At 51.6% G+C, this 25,289-nt stretch overlaps 1 protein-coding gene across 1 annotated transcript; it reads left to right on the forward strand.

Annotated features, from left to right (window-relative positions):
* The first annotated feature begins 4,463 nt into the window (after positions 1-4,463).
* Positions 4,464-24,284, forward strand: ENTPD8 (ectonucleoside triphosphate diphosphohydrolase 8). Its single transcript, XM_038374215.2, has 10 exons — positions 4,464-4,549; positions 8,466-8,600; positions 9,278-9,395; positions 11,532-11,682; positions 12,321-12,480; positions 13,405-13,635; positions 19,664-19,930; positions 21,594-21,704; positions 22,230-22,370; positions 23,763-24,284. Exons 2-10 carry the CDS (start codon positions 8,475-8,477, stop codon positions 23,952-23,954), a joined length of 1,497 nt encoding a protein of 498 aa, XP_038230143.1. The 5' UTR covers positions 4,464-4,549; positions 8,466-8,474; the 3' UTR covers positions 23,955-24,284.
* The last annotated feature ends 1,005 nt before the right edge of the window (positions 24,285-25,289 follow it).

Below are 25,289 nucleotides of genomic sequence, written 5' to 3' on the forward strand. Positions count from 1 at the left end.
GAAACCTACGCAAGTGCATTGCCCAAGTTCTGTCTGAGACCTCTGAAGAGATCACTGAGGCCGATTACCGTGATGTGAGAGAGCACATCAACGCCCTATTCCGCATCTAGTCATGCATGCAGCCCTAACCCTCCTCGCCCCAAGAGCCCGCATCAAATAACTTCCTTCCCAAAATAAGAGCCGCTTACCGGGAATCTCCTCTGGTGTTTGTCCTTCCCCAAGCACCGGCCGCCATGACTGGCTACCTTCCTCCTGGCTTGAGAACAGCTCCTGGCCGCATGCATCTAGGGATGCCGGGGCGTCTTCCTCCACCTCAGCACCCTCGCTTCTGCTTTGCTGCTCCTCCTCCTCCTCCCGCCTTGTTGCACTGGGCTCTGAAGTGTCTGTGGTGGTCCCCGGAGTGGAGGTGGGGTCGCCCCCAAGAATCGCGTCCAGCCCTTTGTAGAAACAGCAGGTCGTGGGGGCAGCACCGGAGCAGCGGTTTGCCTCGCGGGCTTTGCGGTAGGCATTCTGCAGCTCCTTCACTTTAACCCTGCACTGCAGTGCATCCCGGTCATGGCCCCTTTCCAGCATGGCCCTTGATATCTGCCCGAAGGTATCGTAATTCCTACAGCTGGAGCGCAGCTGGGACTGGACAGCTTCCTCCCCCCAGTCACTGATGAGGTCCAGCATCTCGTCATTGCTACACACTGGGGCTTGCCTGGCGCGTGGAGGCATGGTCACCTGGACAGATTCGCTGAGAGCACTCCACGCCTGGCTGAGCAAACCGGAATGGGATTTTCAAAATTCCCAGAGAATTTAAAGGGCAGGTCTGACAAGTGGTCACCTGAGGGCAGGGCAGTAGAGTTCAAAGTGATGACCAGAGTGGCTAGAACAGGCATTGTGGGACACTTCTGGAGGCCGATCAGAGTGCACTAACAGATCAGGGGGTCTACACTGGCACCGCAGTGCTCCAGTGGGGGCACACCAAACGTTATTTCACTCCCTGAGGTGGAGTACCAGGAGCAGACCAGCCGCGGAGACAGAGCGCTCTATGTGCCTTGCCAGTGTGGACGGGTCATGAGCAAGTGCGCCCGGGGCTCCTTTAATGCACTGTAACTTGAAAGTGTAGCCAAGCCCTAAGTCTCCCTCACCGCCCTCCCCGAATAACATAAGTTACACCAACCTAAGCTCCAATGTGGACAGGGCTGTCAGTGGGAGAGCTTCTCCCACTGACAAAACTACAGCTGCTCACGGGGGCTGGGGTAATTAAGCGGATGGGACAGCATCTCTCCCGTCAGCTTAGAGCAGCTACACAGATACAGCAGCACAGCTGCATCGGTGCAACTGCTCCTTTCTGAGCTTTCTAGTATAGCCATTGCCTTAGTAACATAGGACTGGCTATGCTGCTGGCTGCATCTCTCATGGTAACTTCAGTGGCTCCTTGCCCTGGACTGGATGGTGGACATGGTTGTGTGTTTCTGACCCCTGGTGCTGGATTTGGTGCACTGGGCAGCCAGGTGGCATGGTCCAAGCACCAGGCAGGCAACACAGCCCCAGCGCCAGCTGCCCTGAGTTCCTGCAGGAAGCAGACTGGCCAGCCCCAGCCAGCCTAGGCTAGGGCAGAACACAGGGAACTTAAGGAGAGGGTCTGGGTGCAGAGCATGGGTGGGGCCACACTAGGCTGTTTGAGGAGGCACAGCCTTCCTCAGCCTATGACATGAGTCAACAGTGTGCCCTTGTTGCCAAGAAGGCTAACGGCATTTTGGGCTGTAGAAGTAGGGGCATTGCCGGAAGATTGAGGGTCATGATCATTCCCCTCTATTCGACATTGGTGAGACCTCATCTGGAGTACTGTGTCCAGTTTTGGGCCCCACACTACAAGAAGGATGTGGAAAAATTGGAAAGAGTCCAGCAGAGGTCAACAAAAATGATTAGGGGACTGGAACACATGACTTATGAGGAGAGGCTGAGGGAACTGGGATTGTTTAGTCTGCAGAAGAGAAGAATGAGGGGGGATTTGATAGCTGCTTTCAACTACCTGAAAGGGGGTTCCAAAGAGGATGGATCTAGACTGTTCTCAGTGGTAGCAGATGACAGAACAAGGAGTAATGGTCTCAAGTTGCTGTGTTTCTCAGCTCACTTCATCGGATGCTGTAGCTCACGAAAACTTATGCTCTAATAAATTTGTTAGTCTCTAAGGTGCCACAAGTACTCCTTTTCTTTTTGCGAATACAGACTAACACGGCTGCTACTATGAAACCTGATTTTTGTAGGTGAAGGAAATGCAGTATATCTAATCTACTTGGATTTCAGTAAGGCATTTGATATAGTTCCTCATGAGAAATTATTAGTTAAAGTGGAGAAGATGGGGATTAATATGAGAATTGAAAGGTGGATAAGGAACAGGTTAAAAGGGTGACTACAAAGGGTTATACTGAATGCCAAACTGTCAGGCTGGAGGGAGGTTACTAATGGAAGTTTTCAAGGATAGGTCTGTAGTAATGGTATCAAGTTGCAGTGGGGGAGGTTTCAGTTGGATATTAGGAAAAATTTTTTCATTAGGAGGGTGGTGAAGCACTGGAATGGGTTACCTAGGGAGGTGGTGGAATCTCCTTCCTTAGAAGTTTATAAGGCCCCGCTTGACAAAGCCCTGGCTGGGATAATTTAGTTGGTGTTGGTCCTGCTTTGAGCAGGGGGTTGGACTAGATGACCACCTGAGGTCCCGTCCAACCCTGATATTCTATGTTTCTATTATTCTAACAATCTGAATGCAACAGGGCCATGAGAAAGGGCAGTCCATGCACGGGGGGGAGGAGGGGGTCACATTACAGCTCCAGCACACCTGTAGGTGAGCAGCGACAGCACTGAATACGTCTCAGGCTATGAGTCTTATGGTGAGTGGGGAAACTACTCCACCCTGCCAGGAGACAGGAGGGCAACACTGAGCGGCAAGAGAATGGCAGGAGGTGCCAGTTCCAACCCTTGCCCAGCCCTGAAGTTTGAAGAAGAGTCCCATGGCAGTAACCGGATCTTCGCTGCACCATGGTCATCCTCACAGCCCCCAAACTTGCTGGATACATGTGACAGAATGTCCCTGCAAACGCACCAGCGTGGCCCCTTGCAGGTAATGGGGCATGAAGGAGAATCCAGCAGTGGAGGGGTTAAATTGGCTGATTTTTGGCAAGGTGTTGCTTGGCTATAGTGTGCACGTGTGCGTGCACGTGTGTGCACACACACACATAAACACACACACACACTATCTGAGAAGCATGTGCTGCTTGAATGAAGCTGCCTCCTCAATGGCTAGCAGCCAACCTTGGGCTTAGTGCCCTGGTGGAGGGGAAATGACTCTGTAGGCTCGAGAGCAACTGGGGATTAGAAGTAATAATGACAAGGGCCCCAAGAGGCCCCAAGGAAGATGATGGCCCCATTGTGCAGGCTCTGCATGGACACAGACAGTCCCTGTCCCGAAGAACTTGGTGTCAATAGGCAGGAGGTGGGAGGGAAGACAGAGAAAACATGGTCACAGCATGTCCATACAGTGAAGTCAGGTCTCCTGAGTCTCAGTCAAATGCTCTGCCCGCTGGGCCAAGCTGCCTCAATCCTCTAGCAAAGCCCTGGTGGAGGTCTGTGCAGGGTATGCACAGAGAGCGATCCTGAATGCAGCATGGTCAAAGGCATAGCAGTGGACTAGCAGGGGGCTGCAGGCTGGGGTTGAAGGGCACTGGGAGGGTGGGACGGGGGGGATATAGCAACAGTAGGAGGGCTGCAGGTCAGGACTGGCAGAGGTTGGGGGAGACAGGACTGGAATAGCACCTTGGGACTCAGGTCTCCCACTCTTTGTCTCGCTATTTGCACTGTCCAGCAACAGCAGATCGGCTGGAGGGTGAAGCTGACCTACCCCACAGATTGAGGGCCTGAGGCAGGAGGTCTCTTTTAAAGCACTGGGACTGCAACTTAATTTGGACTGAAGACGCCCTAGAGTCCTGAGCGAACATTGTTTCCACAGGGCCTCCCTGCCCCCCAGGCCCTGGGATTCTTCTTAGTGGGTGCAGGGTAACCTCCTGCTCTGGCTAGCACATTTACAATTGATTCAGGGAATGGCCACGTTAACCCTTTCACTGCTGTCAGAAAGTGCAGGGACCAGAGAGCGGTTTCTGCAAGAACATCCCCACCTGCTGCAGGTGAGGCTCCGGGTTGTATCAGGCATGGCAGCATCCAAAGGACAAAGTGAGATTCCTCTAGCCGTGCTGCCTGGCCCCTCCTCCAGCAGTGAAGCAGTTAAAACCAAAGCCCTGTTTCTGTGGGTAAATAGTCCAGCCATCCCCGCACCTGCTGCGTCACCTTGGACTGACAGGGAGAGGCTGCCAGGGCCCCTGGCCTGCTTCCAGGGGGCAGGTGATTGGTTGTGGGCCATAGGGAGGGGACTTTCCCTCAGGGTGTGCTAGATGCTGGCAGCCTCTGTCCAGGCACACGGCACTGTGCTCCCCCATGAGCGTGGACTAATGCAAGCACAGGAGAGAAGCACCACGGTGTGAGCCCAAAGGTCTCCTTGTCGGCAGCACAGGTGAGGTGCGAGAGCTGCAGGAAGGTGTTTCCTTAAAGAGTCTGGCAGCTTGGGAAGTTCCTGTAAAGTGCAGTTCTGGGCTGAACAATGACTGTACAACCCTCCCCTTCTCACCCAGCAGACCTGCTTCCCAGGCATATCGGAGTCTGAGCTTGGGGACTTTGCTCTCCAGTTAGCACCACAGCTCCAGCCCGGCTAAGGGAGAGTGCGTGTTCTGTTCCCTGCTGTGCATCGTTGGTGGGCTAGCAATATTAAGTGCGGTCAGCCATCCCTGTGCAAACCAGTGCAACCCCATCCCCTTCACTGGGTGTGGTGGAGAGCAGAGTGTGGCCTTTGGCTATAGGGAGGCTGTGAGAGATGGAAAGAGTCTAGGAAAGAGCTTGGCTGACAAGTCAGATGAGTAAAAGACCCCAGTAGAAATCACAGAATCATAGACTTGTAGGACTGGAGAGGACCTCAAGAGGTCATATAGTCCCATCCCCTGCACTTATGGCAGGACTAAGTATTACCTAGACCACCCCTAACAGGCATTTGTCTAATCTGCTTTTAAAAATCTCCAATGATGGAGATTCCACAACCTCCATAGGCAATTTATTCCAGTGCTTAACCACCCTGACAGTTAGGAAGTTTTTCCTAATGTCCAACCTAAACCTCCCTTGCTGCAGTTTAAGCCACTTGCTTCTTGTCCTATCCTCACAGGTTAACAAGAACAATTTTTCTCCTTCCTCCTTGTAACAACCTTTTAAGTACTTGAAAACGATTATCATGTCCCCTCTCAGTCTTCTCTTCTTCAAACTACACAAACCCAATTTTTTCAATCTCCCCTCATAGGTTATGTTTTCTAGACCTTTAATCATTATTGTTGCTCTTCTCTGGACTTTCTCCAATTTGTCCTCATCTTTCCTGAAATGTGGTGCCCAGAACTGGACACAATACCCCAGATGAGGCCATATCAGCACGGAGTAGAACAGAAGAATTACTTCTCATGTCTTGCTTACATTCCTGCTAATACATCCCAGAACGATGTTTGGTTTTTTTGCATCACTGTTACACTGTTGACTCATGTTTAGCTTGTGATCCACTATAACTCCCTTTCCGCAGTACTCCTTCCTAGACAGTCATTTCTCAGTCTGTATGTGTGCAACTGACTGTTCCTTCCTAAGAGGAGTACTTTGCATTTGTCCTTATTTAATTTCATCCTATTTACTTCAGACCATTTCTCCAGTTTGTCCAGGTCATTTTGAATTTTAATCCTATCCTCCAAGGCACTTTCAACTCCTCTCATCTTGGTATCATCACAAACTTTCTAAGTGTACTCTCTATGCCATTATCTAAATCATTGGTGAAGATATTGGATAGAACTGGACCCAGAACTGATCCCTGTAGTGCCCCACTCGTTATGTCCTTCCAGCATGACTGTGAATGTGAACCACTGATAATGACTCTCTGGGAACAATTTTCTAACCAGTTTTGCACCCACCTTATAGTAGCTCCATCTTGATTGTATTTCTGTAGTTTGTTTATGAGAATGTCATGTGAGACAATATCAAAAGCTTTACTAAAGCCAAGATATACCACATCTACCACTTCCCCCCATCCACAAGGCTTGTTACACTGTCAAATTGTTCTTGACAAATCCATGCTCGCTGTTACTTATCACTTTATTATTCTCTAGACATTTGCAAATTGATTGCTTGATTATTTGCTCCATGTGTGCCAGTTCACTCCCTCTGCTATGCAGGAGCTTAGGCTCTGAACACAATGGTCCTTTCTGGCCTTAGCATCCAAACTCTATAGCTTTATGCAATGGGAAAGGTTTGGCCAATGACATCCTCTCTTCCAAGAAGTACACAGTAAAACCTGACCGTAGCACGCTTGTACTGACTGTATTTCGCATATTCTAAGGCCATCTGCCCCCAACAAAACAATACAGCAAAATGTGCTGTGCTTCACGCCCCGTTGTGCAGTGAAATGCTGTGTATGTTCAGTAAACAGGAAGAGCAGAAACCACAAAATGGTGGAACAACCGTGAACTCCTACTAATGGAACCTATTTCCGATGGTTGTGTCTGGTGCTGGGCAGTATTAGATTTAAAAGGCTGACCTCCCATCACCATAGTATCAGAGCACCTTGCCATCATCAATCGGGAGCATTAACCCCATTGTACAGATGGGGAAACAGAGGCACAGAGTAGATTAAGCAGCTTGGCCAAGGTTATGTAGGGAATCAGTGGTTCAGCTGGGAACTGAACATAGGGGTTCTGTGGCCTTAGACAACATGCCTTAGAACCACAGATCCTGCTTGCTGGCTTTTCTGTTTCTGTTTATTCCAGCCCAACTTCTGACCAAGCAGAACCTACGTAGCAGGTTGGATGGCAGAGAGGGAGGGGAGGTTGCACAACATAGTGTCTTTACTCAGCTGTTGCATGTATTAGGTAGGTAGGCCATTGCACAGATAAAATCAGATTCTGTCATTTTCTCACACTGGGTCTACTGCTGTGATTTCTCACTGAATTTTAGGTCTTGGTTCTAGAAGGAGCTGAGCACCTCTTGCAATAAGTAGGAGGTGCAGGTCTGTAAGATTTCCTGGGGGCTCTCAGCACTCTGCTGGATTGGGTCCTGAGGTTGTCACATATGTTCTAGTGCACAATTAATGTGAGCATGTCTACAGTGCATTGACATGGGTATACTGAGCCTGGTGACTTTCAGACAATCCTTTGGAGCTGGATGGCTCTTTGGGACAGGTGGCCAGGATGTGTTTCTGGAACTGGTCCATGTTCTTTTGCAATAATATGTACCTTAACATGTACCATATGTGTTTGGTTAACTGCTCTGAATTTATCGGGGAACTGGACCACACATGAATGGAGTACATGACAGATAATGGCTATGCAGCCTTACCAGAGTCTAGTGATGCTTCTGGGAGTTCCCAGGGTCTGCTGTGCAGCACAACTCTGGCCTTGCTACAGCACTTATAGCTTGAGTGAATAATGAGATGCATCGGGGATGAGGTCCTGACAACCTGCAATTGTCTGAGCCATGTAACCCTCAAGGAGGGAGGATGATTATCTTGGGAGGTGTAAGGGGGAATGGGCCTAATTGTCTTCCTCTTTGATCCTTTCTAGTTACAGCGATGTATCCCCTTCTTGATTTCACTCTGTATGTACATGAGGGTAGCTTAGGGACACAGATAGGGCCACCTTCCCACTCTGGCTAGGGGACCAACCGTGGGTTAGCTCACATCCCTCTCCCACTCCAGCAAGGCAGGAACCAGACCCTTCCCAGACCAGCCCTGCATTTGGAACATTTCAATCTAGAGCGAGCAAAGCATTCTAGGGAAGGTGCCACATGGGCCCCAAGTGGAAGGCCTGGCCATGATGGTCTAACATGCCTCCTCCATTTCTCACTGCTCTGATTAATTGATTCTGCCAGGTGCACAAGAATGGGGAATCCCAAAGGGCTCAGAGAGTCGCTCAGACCCAGTGCCCCAATGGTCTGGGGTTCCTGCTCGACTTAGAGAGTGGAAGTGAGAGGCAATGATCAGACTGTGGGGGGAGCGGAAGTGATGGGGCAGTAGGAGTGGGGGTGGAAAACACTGGCCTAGAAATGCCAGGCTGTGAAGCGCCTCATCTTGCAGCCTGAGAAGTGGGAGGAAGAGGGTGTCTGCCAGCAGACTGTGATCGAAGGGTCCCCTGGAGAATCCTAGGGAGAGCCAGTGCTTTGGAGAGCTGAGGGTAGCTCGTTCAAGCCCATCATATGAAGCTGGTCACTCTGCCCAGATGGGCCTGAGACACTAACAAAAAAGCTGTGATCAGACAAATAGGAAGGCAATTGGGAAGTTCTCTGGCTTGTGGTACCTGCAAGGGCTGGTGCTGGGGTTAAAGATGTGACCGATCTCACCTGGGGCCTTGTTGTAGCAGGTCGCCATGGGAAGCAGTCCCAAGGCAGTTGCTGTTGGGTGTCTCCTGGCAGTCATTGCTGTTTCTGGCATCATTGCTCTCATCCTGGCGGTTGTGGGTGTGAAGGATGTTTATCTGCCTCCAGGCACCAAGGTAGGAGCTGTGACTGTAGCTCAGGTATCCAGCCCATGCCCCATCAAGAGTTAAGCTCAGGCCTTTACAGGAGGTTTGGGCAAGTTTGGGGTTTGTCAGTGAGGTGAGGGAGATGCCTGTACACAGCCCCATAGCCCGGCATGGCTAGTACTCTGGGCAACACGGAGGCACAGCACTGCCCATAGCACCTGGTTTACAGGAGACAAAATCTTCCCATTGCCAAGCACCAGCAGAGATTTCCCTGCTAGCTCACGCAGCAGGGGCTTGTGGTTTCAGAGTCAGCCAGACATACTGGCTTTTATCCCTGATGCTGCTCCTTGGGGGGGGTCTTTACACAGCTGCCACTGGCTAGTCTCTGCCCCTGGCCTCTGAACTTCCACTGCCTGCCAGTCCCCACCAGCTCCCTGTATTACCCTGCAAGGTGAAGCTGGGTCCCAGCTATCCCCTCCAGGCTGCCTCCCTGGGGCCAGTTGGAAAATCCCCAAAACCTGTCTGTAGCAGCAAGGTTTCAGAGTAGCAGCCGTGTTAGTCTGTATTCGCAAAAAGAAAAGGAGTACTTGTGGCACCTTAGAGACTAACAAATTTATTAGAGCATAAGCTTTCGTGAGCTACAGCTCACTTCATCGGATGCAGCAAGTGCTCTCTGACCCCGTGTCCCCTTCCGGCTCCTCCTTCAGTACGGGATGGTGTTTGACGCCGGCTCCTCGCACACGGCTCTCTACATCTACCAATGGCCAGCGGATAAGGAGAATAGCACCGGCATCGTCAGCCAGGCAGAAGCCTGTACCATGCAAGGTCAGCGTGGTCAGATGTTTCTCTGTTTCTCCTCCCTGAGCCCTCCCCTTAGGCTCTGTGCTGGGTGTACTGCAGAATGGGAGAGCTGGCTTGGAAAAAAGGCCGTGATTGCTAAGCTCAGTCTGTGACACTGGAGAAGCCATCTTTATTGGGGGAACAACCTAAAGCAAAGGGAAGACTTTACCCACAGGTTATTTGCACACATACAGACCATTAAGCAGGGCAGCATGACAGTTGCTTAACTGGGGTAGCCTGGCTTTACATGGGGCTGGATTACCAGTGAAATGAGTTTGCTGGTTCTCAGTCCCAGCCCCCCTCAATGTTTGTCCATATCCCAAAATCACTGTTTAGCTTTGACACATGGTCAGTCTGGGCACGAGACACCCAGGGCTGGGCGGGGGGGGGGGGGCTGCAGATCGAGGTTGAGGGGTATTTGGACAGCTGGGGTGGGGGGGACCCAGAAGTGGACCAGCAGGGCAGCTGAGGGTCAGAACTGAGGTGCACTAGCAGAGCTGAGTGAGGACCCAGAAGTTGTTGCTAGTTAGGACTGAGATGTATAAGCAGAGCTGGGTGGGGCAAGACTGGGACAGAGAGGTGTCTTGCGGCACAGGGCTGAGGGGTGGCAGCACAATGACAACTGGGAAGCTTAGCACTAAGCTTGTCTTTAACAGTTTAACAGCATTAAAACAGAACCCTTGGGGTGGGCAGAGCAGCGCAGGGAGTGTTAGCCCAGCACTCCTGGGGTAACTAACTAGCTGAAATCAGCGTGGACCATGCCTAGTGCATCTGTGAGCCTAGAATGAAGCCCCGGCAAGCACTGCTGGGATCCCATAGATTCCTCTGCTTTAGAGCTCTGGATGAAAGACAAGGCTCCAAGGCCACAGGGAGCCAAATTATCAGTTAAGTGAGCTCAAACCAAAGGTCCTGTGGGTGTGAGTGAGCTTGAATTAGTGGAACTGTTGGTCCATTGGAATCTGGGGAAGATAAATATTGACATACCCATTCCAGCTCCAGTCTCGGCCAGTGGGAGGGGCTGAGCTACTCTCATTGAGATGAAATCCCAGAAATACAATCTCAAAATGGAATGAGATTTTAATTGAGGCAAACAAACAGCCATGCCACATACATCATGAACACAACTATTCGTGCCCCTGCACATATTTACTCTGTACATTCTTCTCTGCAAAGCTAACACCTGCCTTTCTCCTCCTTATGTAAACAAGGACACCCCAACAAGTGGATTAATTTACCGGAGCCAGATGGCAATTCAGCCAATTGCACAGATCATGTGCAGGTTTAATGAGCGTGATAATCACTCCTAGCTTCACCCTCTCCTCCAAGGTGGGGAGCTTTGCTTTGTGCTCTTTTTGGCTACCTGAGGTCTTTTCAGATGCTGTGATCTGCAGTCCAATCAGCTCTGAAAACTGCCTCAGCAAGAACATCCCTGGGGAAGAGTGGTACCGGCCAAGAGTTTCGCCAGCCAATGGGAGAGCTTGTTGGGCTCACTTTAGCTTCTGGAGAGAATGGGGCATGTTCAGTCCTGGTGTCACCAATAGATAATGCGTCTGTCTTGGTTACCTCAGAGCTGGATTCAGCTCCATGACTGGATGGGAAAAGGCTGTTGCTGGCTGTTCAGCTCCATTTGGTAGCTCCATTGTGCTGAACAATCCAATATTTTCAGAGTCTGACCCTCATTGGGAGCTCTCCAGCCCCGGGGTACCAGGCCAGGCAGTGGCAGATTAGCCATTGGGCCAACAGGGCCCGTGTCCAGGGACCCCAGCCAACTGGGGTCCCCCAGAGAAATGAGTGGCTCCATGCCCCAACCCATCCACCTGGCGCTCCTGCTGGGGAGGGGTGTCAGGGCATGGGAGCTTGCCTGCTGTGCCTGCACTCCTGGCACTTTTGCCTGGGAGTAGGGGAAGCCCCCGCACCCCACCCCAGCTCCCCGGCAGGAGTGCTGGGGAGAGCGGGGGGGTGGACTGCAGGCAGAAGGAGTGGGGAGGAGCCTCCACTCGCTCTGGCCCAGGGCCCCAAAACCCCCTAATCTGCCTGTGAGGCCAGGACCTGGCAGCGTTGACAGTCCCTGTCTCAGGGGCCCGGCTGAGCTCAGGCTCTCACTGGGATGCTTCGTTCCAGGAGCCGGGATCTCCAGTTATGCTGACAACCCTGCTAATGCCGGAGCCAGCCTGAGGGCCTGTCTGGACAAGGCCATGACAATCATCCCTGTGGAGCAACAGAGAGAAACGCCCACCTATCTCGGTGCTACTGCAGGCATGCGGCTGCTGAGGTACCAGGAATGACTGCGAGGAGGGCAGCTCCGCTCAGGGAAAGGCTGGTTCCCCACCACACACAGGCCTGTGCTCTAGTGACCCTAATAAATACACACCAACCAGTGCAATGGAGCTGGGAATGGGGAAGGGGCACTGGGAACTCCTACTGCCCATGCAGGGTGGTTCTTGCAGAGGCCCCACCAATGGGGCAACCAGCAGCTGTAGGAGAGGAGAGTAGGGGATCAACAACTAGAAGGGGAGGGTACGGCAGTAGCCGTGAGGTAGGAGGTGGACATTACTGCTAGCTGATGGATAAAGAGGTGAATGGTTAATCTATGTACAAACCAACACTGCTCTGTGGAGATGGTTAGGGCATCCCTGATCCCTCCATTCTCAGTGACACATGATTGGTTGATCTTCCAGCCCTTTCCTGTGTTCCCCTTGTCGTCCTGAGAAGAGACATGTAACCAGATGGAGGAGGGTTCTCACCCTTCTCCTAAGCATCTCAGCTGTTTTGCTATAGACATTAACATCACATTGAAACCACAATGGAGTGCCGTATACTAGGGGCAACCCTTCCTCCACTGCAGCCACCATGCGTGCTGTGCTGTGCCCATCAGGGGCCCAGTGGAATCTCTCCCCTCCTCATTTGCAGGGAGCAGAACAGCACAAAAGCCGACCTGGTTTTTGCAGAGGTCTCCAAGACCATCAGGCAGTACCCTGTAGATTTCCGTGGTGCTCGGATCCTCACTGGGAATGAGGAAGGATCCTTTGGCTGGATCACAATCAACTACCTGCTGGAGACACTCGTCAAGGTCAGTGCCTGGGCAGAGGGGGAAGGGCTGGGGAGTGACCTTGGCTGGCTGGGCTGCTCCTTCTCTAGGGAAAACGGGTCGGACGAAGAGCCAACATGGCAGGTCGTCTCAGCCCAGCTCATATCCCAGACATGCTCCCTTCTCTGGCTTGTCCCAGCTTGGCTCCAGCTGGGAATTCCCACACAACATGAGAATCCAGGTCTCTGGAAGCTGGCTTCCTGACACCCCTGGCATGGGAGCAAACCTCTCACAAAGGAAGCTCGCATTTCATTTGGTAGGAGGGCTCTGGTGTCTTTCCACAACAGGGAAATCTTCAAATAGCTATAGCTGCCGTCAGCTTTGCATCCATGGGGTGCTTGGACTCAGGGGAGCCCTGTTCTGTGCCAAGCCATGGCATCTGCATGCAACAGAAGGCCTTATCCAGATAACTGGAGGAAGGTAATGCCCCCTGAGTGAAGCCCCGAACCCTGTTAGCATTGCCTCCCCCTCGGCCCAGTGCAGTAGTGAAGGTTTGCTCTTTACATCTGTGTTGACGTTTGTAACAAACTCTTGCAATTTGTTTTCTTTTTCAACTTAAAACTCAGAGGTGCTTTTCCTCTCACTCAGTTTTGGAACCTTACAGATTTTGGAACATAATATTTCTACTCCTGTAGGTTGCCTTTGCTGTGACTATCATCTACAAAGAAACCACGCAAAGTTCTTTCATATGGCCAGAATTTCAACCCGCTGGCATAAATCATTTTAGCTCTTTTGCAGTAAGTGGATCTAGGCTGATGTTCAGAAAGATGAGATCAATGCCCTGCCACCAAAGGTGTGGCTAAATAGGGACATGGCAATCAGGAGGCCATCACAACATCTTTAGTAAGTGATTAGAACTTGGATTTTCTTGAGCCTGAATTAATCCTTAGTGTGTCATGGGGGCAGTTCTCCTTTGCAGGGAAATGGATACGGCCTCAGTCAGCTGAGGTTCTGGGAGCTCTGGATCTTGGAGGAGCTTCAACCCAAATAACCTTCCAGCCCAGTGGTACCATTGAGGACAACAGCACCAAAGTCTTCTTCCGGCTGTATGGGACCAACTACTCCGTTTATACCCACAGCTACCTCTGCTACGGGCGAGACCAGGCCTTGAAGATGCTGCTGGCAGCCCTAAGGAAGGTATAAATAATTACGGTATGAGGCACTAGCATTTTCCCCTTCACTTTCTGTAGGTCACTATCTTATAGTCAACCCCTGATAGACCTGGTCAACAATTTTCAATCAAAAAGAAATTTGGATGGGAAATGTCCTTTTGATAAAATGGAACAAAAGTGGAAAAAATTGTTTTTTTGTCAGAAAATTGGAGGCTTTCCTCTAAAAAACCCCAAAAACTGATTCCCCCCCTCAGGTTTTAGCTGCTAAAAACTGAAAAAAAACCCCATCAGTTTGGGGAGTTTTTTTTTTTCATTCAAATCTGAAAAATATTCATTTTTACTGAAATTTTTCATATGACAAAAATTGATCCCCAGTCTCTTCTCTACCCCAGAGGAGTCCTCCTCCACTCAGACCCACGTGATACATTGCTTCCTGCTTCTGGGCAGTAGGTCAGCTGAACCATGATTGGTTGCAGAGAATAGCTGAAGTGCCAGAAGTCTCCAAGGGAGGTGCACACTTGACAGCTGCCAAACCTCCAGGTGCCCCTGTGAAATGCCCCTGCTCTGCTGTTCAACTGTCTGGATACAGCCGAGTGAAACACACATGCCATGTGGCTAACTATAGCAGCCGTGTCCCCGCAGCACACACTTGCTGCACTGCCTCCAACGGAATGATAAATGCATGATGGCAGCACTACAGACGCGGGCAGGGGCAAGAGCAGAAGAGTGCAGAACCCTCCACTAAATGTTTAAAAAGTTGCAGGCTGGCATGTACTGAATCTGGATGAATCCGACAACAGGTACTAACCTGTAGTGGCCTTGCCCTGCTGTTATTTGTGGCTCACTTTATTCCTTTTCCCACCAGCTTATCCATGAAAATTATTCATGAAAATGTCCAGCAGCTTCTCAAATTTTAGCCTCAATGATTATTTGTCTGGAATTTATGCTAGATACAATGTTTGAGAGTCACATTTTCTTATTTACCTATTCTTAAGTTTGTCATCCAGTCAAGGAATTCCCTTCTCCCTCCATCACACCCCACTCACAGCAGTTGTCCTTGGTCAGTGAAGACGCAGAGTTCAGAGGTGCATCTGTGTGAGTTCACCTCCCACACTGGTGGGGAGGAGGGGGAAGGCCCATTGTTCTCTCCACTGTCCAGGAGCTCACTCTGGCATCAGCCATTCTGCTGGCCACCCATCACCACCCAAATCTACAACTTCTGGGATGCCTTGAGGACCACCACTTAATACAGCTCTCAGTGTTTTCAGCTGTTAGTGGGGAAGCCTCACTGCTAGTGCAGACTGGGCAGTCACTTGCATCAGAGACATTGTCCCAAAGCAGGTGTAATACTTAGACCTGGTTATCAGTGACTTCAGCTCTTTTGGTCTGCAGCAAGACTCTCAGTTGTCTCTTACTTAATAAGGTCTGTTATTACACACCAGAGAGAGGAAAAACCAAATGGTGTCCGCAAAAAAAAAAAACCAAACAAAAAAACCCAAGGAGTACTTGTGGCACCTTAGAGACTAACAAATTTATTAGGCATAAGCTTTCGTGGCCTAAAACCCACTTTATTAGATGCATGCAGTGGAAAATACCTTAGGAAAATATATAAAAACAGAGAACATGAAAAAATGGGTGTTGCCATACCAACTGTAACGAGACCAATCAATTAAGGTCAGCTATTATCAGCAGGAGAAAAAAAACCTTTTGTAGTGATAATCAGGATGGCCCATTTCAAACAGTTGTCAAGAAGGTGTGAGTAATAGTAGGGGGGGAATTAGCATGGAGAAATAGTTTTTACTTTGTGTAATGACCCATCCACTCCCAGTCTTTATTCAAGCCTAATTTAATGGTGTCCAGTTTGCAAATTAATTCCAATTCAGCAGTCTCTCGTTGAAGTCTGTTTTTGAAGATTTTTTGTTGGAGAATTGCGACTTTTAGGTCTGAAATTGAGTGACCAGGAAGGCTGAAGTGTTCTCCAACTGGTTTGTGAATGTTATAATTCTTGATGTCTGATTTGTGTCCATTCATTCTTTTGCATAGAGATTGTCCGGTTTGGCCAATGAACATGGCAGAGGGGCATTGTTGGCATATGATGGCATATGTCACATTGGTAGATGTGCAGATGAATGAGCCTCTTATGGTGTGGCTGATATGATTAGGTCCCTTGAATAGATATGTGGACAGAGTTGGCAATGGGCTTTGTTGCAAGGATAGGTTCCTGGGTTAGTGTTTTTGTTGTGTGGTGTGTGGTTGCTGATGATTATTTGCTTCAGGTTGGGGGGCTGTCTGTAAGTGAGGACTGGCCTGTCTCCCAAGATCTGTGAGCATGAGGGATCGTCCTTCAGGATAGGTTGTAGATCCTTGATGATGCGCTGGAGAGGTTTTAGTTGGGGGATGAAGGTGATGGCTAGTGGCGTTCTGTTACTTTCTTTGTTGGGCCTGTCTTGGAGTAGGTGACTTCTGGGTACTCTTCTAGCTCTGTCAATCTGTTTCTTCACTTCCCCAGGTGGCTATTGTAGTTTTAAGAATGCTTGACAGAGATCTTGTAGGTGTTTGTCTCTGTCTGAGGGATTGGACCAAATACGGTTGTATCTTAGAGCTTGTCTGTAGACAATGGATCATGTGATGTGGTCTGGATGAAAGCTGGAGGCATGTAGGTAGGAAATAGCGGTCAGTAGGTTTCCGGTATAGGTGGTGGTTATGTGGCCATCACTTATTTGCACTGTAGTGTCCAGGAGGTGGATCTCTTATGTAGACTGGTTCAGGCTGAGGTTCATGGTGGGATGGAAATTGTTGAAATCCTGGAGGAATTCCTCGAGCCTCTCTTTCCCATGGGTCCAGATGATGAAGATGCTCAGCTCTCGTCCCCTAATGTCCCTACTCTACTTGAAGATGTCATCAATAAGTAAGTAGAGTAGGGGCATTAGGGGATATTGACTAACATGGCTACCACTCTGAAACCTGTCACCAAATGGTGTTTGAGACCCTTAGGAAGCACCCACACCACCAGATACTTGTCCCCACCCTCACTCAACTCCCCTGGGTTTTGGCACCCCAGCATAAAAACCCCATGGGTGGCAGGTGAACCGTGGGTTTGGGGAGGCTAATCCCCGGCCAGCCTGCTCCTTCTGCTTGGGGCCCTACCCATCCTGCCCTCCTTCCCCTGCTGGAGCCCAGAGCCCTCCCTGTCCAGTCCCGGAGCACCTGGCAGTGGGCAGGCAGGCAGCACAGCCCCCTGCCCAAGCTCCAGAGCAGCAGGCAGGCAGTCAGGCCACTGATCATGGCCCCAGCGCAGGTGGGCAGTGCCTCCACCCCTCCCGGAGTGCCAGGAGGGCAGGCAGCACAACCCTCATCCCCGGGTGGGCGGGCAGCGCAAGCACTGGCTCTAGCCACCTGGAGTCCCTGGTTGCAGGCTAGCCAGCACTAGCCCCAGCCCAGGGTAAGGGCACCGGAGCCCTCACAAAAGTGTGTGGGGGGGACAAAGGCCCATGCCTGAGACGGAGGCAGGCAGCCTCCTACCTTTGTCCCAGGCTCCACACCCAGGGCAGGTGGAGGGACCCAGGCTCTCCACAGCTGCCTGCACAGTTCTGGCTGACCCGGCTCTGGATGGAGGAAGGCAAGGGGGGGCTCGGAGCCACAGCAGACTTTCTCCCTGCCTATGGTGTGGGGGGCTGGAGCAGTCCCCAGCCCATGTCCCCGCCCACCCGGGGAAGGAGAAGAGTCCACGACTCCGCAGCTCCTCACACCTGCCCGTGTGGCTCTTACCATGGCTGGGCTGCAGCTCCGAGCCCCCAGCTCTCCCCTCGAGAGCCAGGTCGGGGAGAGTCACGTGGGTAGCTGTGGGGAGCCAGCGTGGAATCGTGGACCTTCCCCCTTCCCCAGGCAGCGGGGGACATGGGCCGGGGCGTTGTCCCCCCTCCACCGCAGGCAGGTGAAGGGTCTGCCACGGCTCCCCACAGCTGCCCAGGCTCCCTGACTGGGCTCCACGCTGGCCTGGCTGGGGGGTGGGGCTGTGGGGGGAAGAGGAAGAGAAGGGGGCGAGGTCCACCCCAGCCAAGATGCGCCACAGAGCACGGTGGGAAACAGGAGGGACCCTGGGGGTGGAGTGTGGGCAGGGCCATTCAGGCAGTTTGGCTAGGCTGAGCCTTCCCCCACCGCCCACGAACAACCCTTTATTACCCCTGCCTCCAACAGCAAAGTGCCTTGTGATCCAACACCTGCCCAAAGCGATCACTGGGGCAAAGCAGTGCCAGCCTGCTGTGTGCCTCGGTAGAGTGGGGGAGTCTGTGCAAACAAGGTTGGTTCATGAAGTCGTCTTCGCCAACCCTCCCTGGATGTCACGCTAGAGCTCATGCAGACCCTGTGTACATCAACAAATGGGTAACCAAACTATAAATGGCTCTGACTTGCCAGACAAGAGTGTGAAAATCTCTGAGAGCATCAGAAGATTGTCAGGTTGGGTGGACAGGGACTCTTTGCCAACTGCTTTTCTTTAGAGCATAGAGCAGGCAAAACAAAGACTTTATCTGCGAAACTGAGCAAGCACTAGAGAGAAGCCCCAGTGAGACAGGGTTTCCCTGTCGAAGCGAGAGATGGTTTCCCTTCTTTCTCCTATGCCCTGGAAACTCCCAGAAATCCCAGACGAGGGTGTGACTCATAGTTATGTGATTTATGACTCTGTCTTCCCCCCATCCCCTCTTGCTGGCTAGTCCTTGGACTTGACGCTGTGCGAACAATCGACAGCAGCACCCAGTGGCTTGGTGGGAAAGGGAGATCAATAGCAGCAGATCCTATAGCCCAGTCAGCTACACAACAGTTCTCTCTCTGCCTTGGGATTTGTATTAACCCCTCGCATGCCACAGTAGCTGCACCGTGCAGCCAGCAATGGGGGAGCTGCATAGGTTGCAGCAATGTGGTGTTGGATTTTGCACCCATGCTCTGGAGGATGGCAGCCCATCATGTGTCACCTTTCTACTCCTGAAGTCCTTCCCCTGACAGCCTGGCCCCACCCACACATTTCAGGAAGCAGCAGCAAGAAGCCATGGATGTTACTTTACGTCTTCCTTTCACACACCCCAACCCGGGCAATGGTCTGGTGTCAGAAAGACTATCCCGTGCTCCCCCGAGGCCCTGACAACCAGGGCTGCGTCCTGCGCAGGGCACATGAGGAGGGCTGTGCAGAGACATCCACACAAGAAGTGGCAAGCAGGAAAGCCTAGCCCTGGTGCTGGGATGAGTGAGGCCTAAGGGGGAGGTCTTCCAGGCAGGGCCTCAGGATGAGGCTGGTGCTTTGGTCTGCTCTTCTTACCCTGCATAAGGGAGCTGGTGTGCAAGGGAGTAACTCAGCACGAGTCAGTGCACAGGTGACAGCCAGGGGTAGCTGGCTTGAGTTCACTCATACCCCTGTTTGTACTGAAGGACGACAGCCCTGAGCCCCCCTCTTGTGTTCCGTGCAAAGACATGCAGGGTCAAGATCCTGGGATCTGGGTCCTGACATCTCACAGACAGTTGTGAAGCTGGCTCCCAAAGAGGCATGACCTTGGATGTGCTGGGGATGGACAAACCAGGAGGAAGGTTGGGAAGTGGAGATGGAGGCCAAACCTCAGTTTGGCCTGGGTGGGTTGGGGCTGCAGAGCTCCGGGAGGAGCACGTGACACAAGCAGAGTAGGGTGACGTGCTGAAGGGGCAGTGACTTCCTCACCATCATCTGTGTGCCATCTCTGAAGCTAGGCAGGGCCTGGCCTGAGACTAGCAGGGGAGATGGTCAGATACCCAGACAGCCCCAGAGTGGGGTTTGCATGGGCTTTGTGACCACCCTATAGCATTCTATACCAGGATAGGGTTTGCAGTCTCAAATACAATGGGATGGATAAGAAAACCCATAAGACAGTTCTCGTTTTCTGCTAAATCCTATAGGACTTTTCTATAAGGGTTTAGCTGCCACTCTCCCAGAAGCTCCAAACTGGAGGGGATGGGGGAGAGGTGGGGAGGGGAGGGGTTTGGCTGTTATCCCAAGCCTGAGCGCTGCTAATGGGTTCCCCTCTCTCTAGGAGAATCTCACCTCTCAGCAGATCTCCCACCCGTGCTACCCCAGGGGATACGAAGAGAACATCACTGCCGCTGCCCTGTATGACAGTCCCTGCGTCCCGGCACCAGTTGCACATGACCCCAGCCAGATCCTCATGGTGCGGGGGACAGGGACTCCAGCGGAGTGCAGGAGTGCCATCCAGAAACTCTTCAACTTCACAGTGTGTGGGGCCAACAGGACGTGCGGGTTCAACGGGGTCTATCAGCCGCCGGGGCAAGGGCAGTTCCTTGTAAGGGAACCTTCCCTTCTATTGTAGCTGGCTACCACACTGGTGGGAGTAATGCTCTAAAGGACTGAGGAGATAGATAAGGCATCAGCTAAACTGGAGGGAGGCTGTATCACTGTGCGCGTGTAACCCGCAGCTAAACTTGACCTGGGACAAATGCTGAGATCCCTATTAGGAACCATGAAACTATTGAGGAGATGTCTGAAAAATCTGATGGGCTTATGTGCAGGGGCTGTTCTTCCCCAGAGGGGAGGATGGGTCATGAGCAGAGTGAAACAAACTCACCCCCTCTCAGCTCTATGTGCCATTCATGGCTCTTAATGTAATAACACTGCCTACTACCTTCCAGCTGAATGCTCATGGGGGTCACTCCTGTGATCTGTCTGCCCTGGGAAACACTCATGCCACTGAGGGGCCCAAGGGAGTTGTGCCATTAGCATAACTTACGGGGTTTATGCACTGCCAACCACAGCTGAGGAATGAGGGGTACTTTCAAAGCAGCTCTTACTATAGGACACGTGCAGCTCCCCCAGTTTTGTGCTAGAGCTAAGGCATGTCTGCACATGCATGTTTGAAGCTAACCATGTTGAATCACGTCTCCATGTGTGATCATAAGAGCATCAGAGGCGCTCTGCACATGGGTTTGAATACACATTTAATTGTTATTGGGTTCATTCTTGTCAATGCATCTCAATAGCACTCTTGAGTATGGTATGGGAGCATCTTTCGTTTTCGTGTATGATCAGTCACAATTCTCTTCGTTTTCTTTTTCCAAGTAAACAACAGCAGAAGCAAAAGCAAAGGAAATTCCATGCTAAGCAAAGAGGATCATTATCACTTTGTGCTTACTCCTGGTTAGGGAATAGATATTAAAATCCATTAACTTAACTGAAACAAAATCTTGCAATCTTCCCTGAAATCCACACATCAGCCCCTGTGTTTTTAGGCCAGCTCTGGCTGTAAATCAAATTGTGAGAATTTAAATGTATTAAAAAAACCCACAAAAAACAGGCAATTTGATGGTATAGTTTAGCCCAAGACGCAGCTTGGGCACACGGGCATGGGTAGCAGGAGAAAAGTTTGCATGATGACTGCCCATGCTGTATCCAATCTATGGCTACAAAAGAATTTCAGTCTCTTGTGCTGTCGATCTCAGACTACATTCACAAATACAAAAATAATTCAGTTGTGATGTAGCCCTTCATCTTAACCATGCCCAGACTGCAGAAGCATTAACTTTGCTCTGCACCTACAAAAGCAGAATTTGTATGAATCTTAACATGTGGTACTACAGATTGCATACTGATGCCAATCGAGACCACAGTAATATTGCTGGGAGACTTTCCATTGACTACTGCAGGCATTGGTTCAGGTCTCTAGTGCCCAGTCCTGAGATCTACTCTTGGTTCTGCTGTTGACTATCATTGTCACCTAGGCCAAGTCACTCCACCTCTCTGTGCTTCAATTTCCTCATTTGTGAAATGGTGCTAATAATGCTGGCCTGCCTTTGACGGGGAGAGAGGAGAAATTAATGATTGCTGTGAAGCACTTTGGGGTTCCCCTTGGATGAAGAGTTCTCCAGAAGGGAAAGTTAATTATTGTTGTTATGCTCCTCCGCAGCGTCTTCTGGAAGAAGACAGGTTTAATGTCTCTTCTTCTTGCACAGGCCTTTTCTGGATTTTACTACACCTTCTACTTTCTGAACCTGACTAACAGGCAGCCCCTGAATGTCATCAATGCCACCATCTGGGGCTTCTGCACTAAAGGCTGGAAGGAGGTGAGATTCTTGTTGGTAGCAGCCGAAAGCTCAGCCCATGTTTTTCTATTATCCTGTGAAGCCCCCGAGTTGCATGACAAACCATCAAAGCAGAGGAGCTCTGAAGGCCCATTAGCAGGTGGGAGTCACACTCCGCACATCCTGGCAGAAAGGTTTGTCCTAGCAGCGTACAGGGAGCAAGCGGTTAGGAAGTGGGATGGGAAGGAGCCATGCAGGACTCTCAGATCTGAACGGCAAAAAGTGCCAGGCCCTTTGGATCTCAGCTTCAGTGTAAAAGTACTGGCCAAGTCCCAGCACATTACTAAAAAGGCTCTTGGGTCTGAGCTTCCTGCCCCAGCTGTGGTTTCTGCACCAGTAACTGGGGGCCGCGTGGGCTGCTGGCTAAGCAATGGAGACAGACACTTCGGCTGTTTCATAGAACTATATCCTGCTTGTTCCCATTTGTTCCACCACTGGGGAAGGTGGGCTTCTTGCAGGGCCCTTGCTAACTGCTATCTGCATTGTCTGTCCCAATGGCTCTCTCAGCTCCAGGCCAACTTCCCACAGGAGAAGATTCACAGCCGCCTACACAATTACTGCCCCTCAGCCTTTTACATCCTGACACTGCTACACGAGGGTTACAAATTTGACGAGCAAATGTGGAACAACATCCATTTCTGCCAACAGGTAAAGAGCCATTGTCGGTCCGGCTTGTGCAGTCACCTGGCAGCAACTGCCATTCCTCCCAGGAAGAAAAGGAGTACTTGTGGCATCTTAGAGACTAACAAATTTATTTGAGCATAAGCTTTTTATGAGCTACAGCTCACTTCTGAGCTGTATCTCATCAAAGCTTATGCTCAAATAAATTTGTTAGTTTCTAAGGTGCCACAAGTACTCCTTTTCTTTTTGCGAATACAGACTAACACGGCTGCTACTCTGATTCCTCCCAGGGTTGCTGTCTCCAACCTTGGCCCCAGTTCTACACAATTCTACACAGTGTGAGAATTATGCCCTCTAATGCAAATGGCTATTCACCTGCACCTGGTAACTAAGAATCTGACCTGCTGAGTTCAGAGTACCCTCAACTCCAACTGGTTCACCTGGGAATCAAGGGCACTCAGCATCACACCAAAAGCGGCCGCACTTAGCAGGATTGGGCCCTGAAGTGGCTTGATTCCGGCTACATCCTTCCTTCTGGCTGTGAGAGGAAGAGCAGATCTTTGCTGGTAGCAGCAGTCTATGGTGTGCTGTCATAGAAAGTTCTGCACTAGTGGCCACATGGCTTCACCACACATTCCCTAGAGACCACAGGGCCAAATTCTGTTTTCCTTTACATTGGCATAAATCCAAATGAACCTCATTGATTTCAGTGGAGTCAGATAGGTGTAACAGCAGGCTTCTGCCACAGCTGGCTGAGGTAGTCAGAGGTCACAGGAACATTGTGGGGGGGATGGAAGTGTGCAGAATGATGGCAGATTTGTAAGGGGAAAATAAAACTAAATTATCCATCAGAGGGGTCACTGCAGGGGCAAGGTCTGCTTCTGAATCATTGCAATGGTTCCAGTCCCAAAGGAGAGTCACTGTTTGTGACCCCAAAGGCCCTGGGCCCCCAATGCTAATGAGGATTGGCTTTCAATGGCCAGTTCGGGGTACAGAATCCAAGAATGGGGCAACAGGAGGGACACTGGGAGAGCTGCATTGAGGGACATTAGCAATGAATATCTGTGTAGGGCTGAATCAGAAGCACCACTTCTACTGCCCCCATAGGGGCTGGGGGGTCAGGAGAGGATGCCAGGCTCCTGGTATGCTGGCTCCTGCTGGCTGCGTTTGCATAGCACAGTGACCTCGGGCACAGCCATGGTAATGGCACTCCTGCATGGGGATGTATCTTTGATGCACGTGGCTTCAGAGAAGCCAAGCTCCAGCTAACCAGGCTGGACTGTATTAGTCTCAGGGACCAGAACCTGCAGAGACAGGCACAAGAATTTCTCCCCCACAAGCTCTGGAAGCAGCAGGGGCTCTGGACTCCAAATATGTTGCTAGCACAGTAAAGTGCTCACTTGTTCTTTCCCCGGGCAGGCTGCGAACATGGACATTGGCTGGACTTTGGGCTACGTGCTGAACCTCACCAACATGATCCCGGCGGAGGCCCCTGAGCAAGTGAAAGGGCAGCAGCGCGGGCTCTGGGCTGCCGTCATCTTCCTCATCGTCCTGACTGCTGCAGTGGCACTGCTGGCCATTCTCATCCAGTGCCTCTGGAATCCCACTTAGCAGCTGGAGTCATGGACGGAGAGCCCCTCCCACCAGCCCAGGAAAGCGGAAGTGGCAAAAGTGATGGCGAGTGTGGGGAGGCCTTCAAGGCACTCGCCATCTCTTCAGGATGTCTGCCTGGTTCCTCTCAGTGAATGCCTCCCTCCAAAGAAGGCTGAGGGGGGAGCTGATCAGTGTTTAGAAGTATCTCCCAGGGGAAGAGCTCTGATCACAGAACCGAGCAGACAAAGGATGACTGAGAGCCAGTGCCTGGAAACTGAACTAGATCAATTTGGACTAGAAATAAGGCATTTTTTTAAAATCGGGAGAATAATTAATCACTACCTAAATATATGGGGGAGTTTCCCATTGTGTGACATCTTTCAGTCGAGATTGGCTATCTTTCTAGACATGCTCTAGCTCACTTAGATGCCTGGGTACAATGCTGGAGTACAGGAGTGTGGCTGGACGGCCTGTGTTAAACAGGAGGTCAGGCTGGATGATGCTAATGCAGAAGAAGGAGGGCATGTACGCACAGATCCCGAGCGTGAGGAAGGCATGTGCAGATCAGGATGAGGTCCTGTACCTTTAAGTCATGTAGCCTGTTAGCCCTTTTGAGCCTGGAATGACGCCCACAGGTGTGTGGCTGCACTCTGGCCAGACGCAGCTTCTCCAGGGCCGGCTCTAGGCACCAGCAAAACAAGCAGGTGCTTGGGGCAGCCCATTTCTAGGGGTGACAATCTGGCGCTGGCCATGCTGCCCCTAGAAATGTGCCCCCACCGCCCCAGCTCGCCTCCGCCGGCTCCCCTGAGCGCGCCATTGCTTGCCCAGGCTGGCCGCGCCAAACAGCTGTTTCTTGTCTGGGAGGGGGGAGAAGCGGAGCAGCGGCATGTTCAGAGGAGCAGGCGGAGCGGAGGTGAGCTAAGGCGGGGGGTTGCGGGGTGAAGGGAGCCGCAGGAAGCAATGGGGGGGAATGCAGCATGCCCGGGGGAGCAGGCGGAGCGGAGGTGAGCGAGGGCGGGGGGGGTTGTGGGGTGGGGGGAGTCGCAGGAAGCAATGGGGGGGAATGCGGCATGCCCGGGGGAGCAGGCGGAGCGGAGGTGAGCAAGGGCAGGGGGTTGCGGGGTTGGGGGAGCCGCAGGAAGCAATGTGGGGGGAATGCGGCATGCCCGGGGGAGCAGGCAGAGCGGAGGTGAGCGAGGGCCGGGAGTTGCGGGGTGAGGAGAGCCGCAGGAAGCAACGGGGGGGGGAATGCAGCATGCCTGGGGAAGCAGGCGGAGCGGAGGTGAGCGAGGGCGGGGGGTTGCGGGGTGGGGGGAGCCGCAGGAAGCAATGGGGGGGAATGCGGCATGCCTG

This window comes from Dermochelys coriacea, chromosome 16 (genome assembly GCF_009764565.3).
Source record: "Dermochelys coriacea isolate rDerCor1 chromosome 16, rDerCor1.pri.v4, whole genome shotgun sequence".
Classification (NCBI taxonomy): domain Eukaryota; kingdom Metazoa; phylum Chordata; order Testudines; family Dermochelyidae; genus Dermochelys; species Dermochelys coriacea.

Bases quoted from the DNA above. Each gene is read 5' to 3' on its own strand.
- ENTPD8 (XM_038374215.2), top strand. From the start codon at position 8,475: ATGGGAAGCAGTCCCAAGGCAGTTGCTGTTGGGTGTCTCCTGGCAGTC. The intron at 8,601-9,277 runs GTAGGAGCTGTG...CTCCTCCTTCAG, and splicing joins ATCTGCCTCCAGGCACCAAG to TACGGGATGGTGTTTGACGC. The intron at 9,396-11,531 runs GTCAGCGTGGTC...GCTTCGTTCCAG, and splicing joins AGAAGCCTGTACCATGCAAG to GAGCCGGGATCTCCAGTTAT.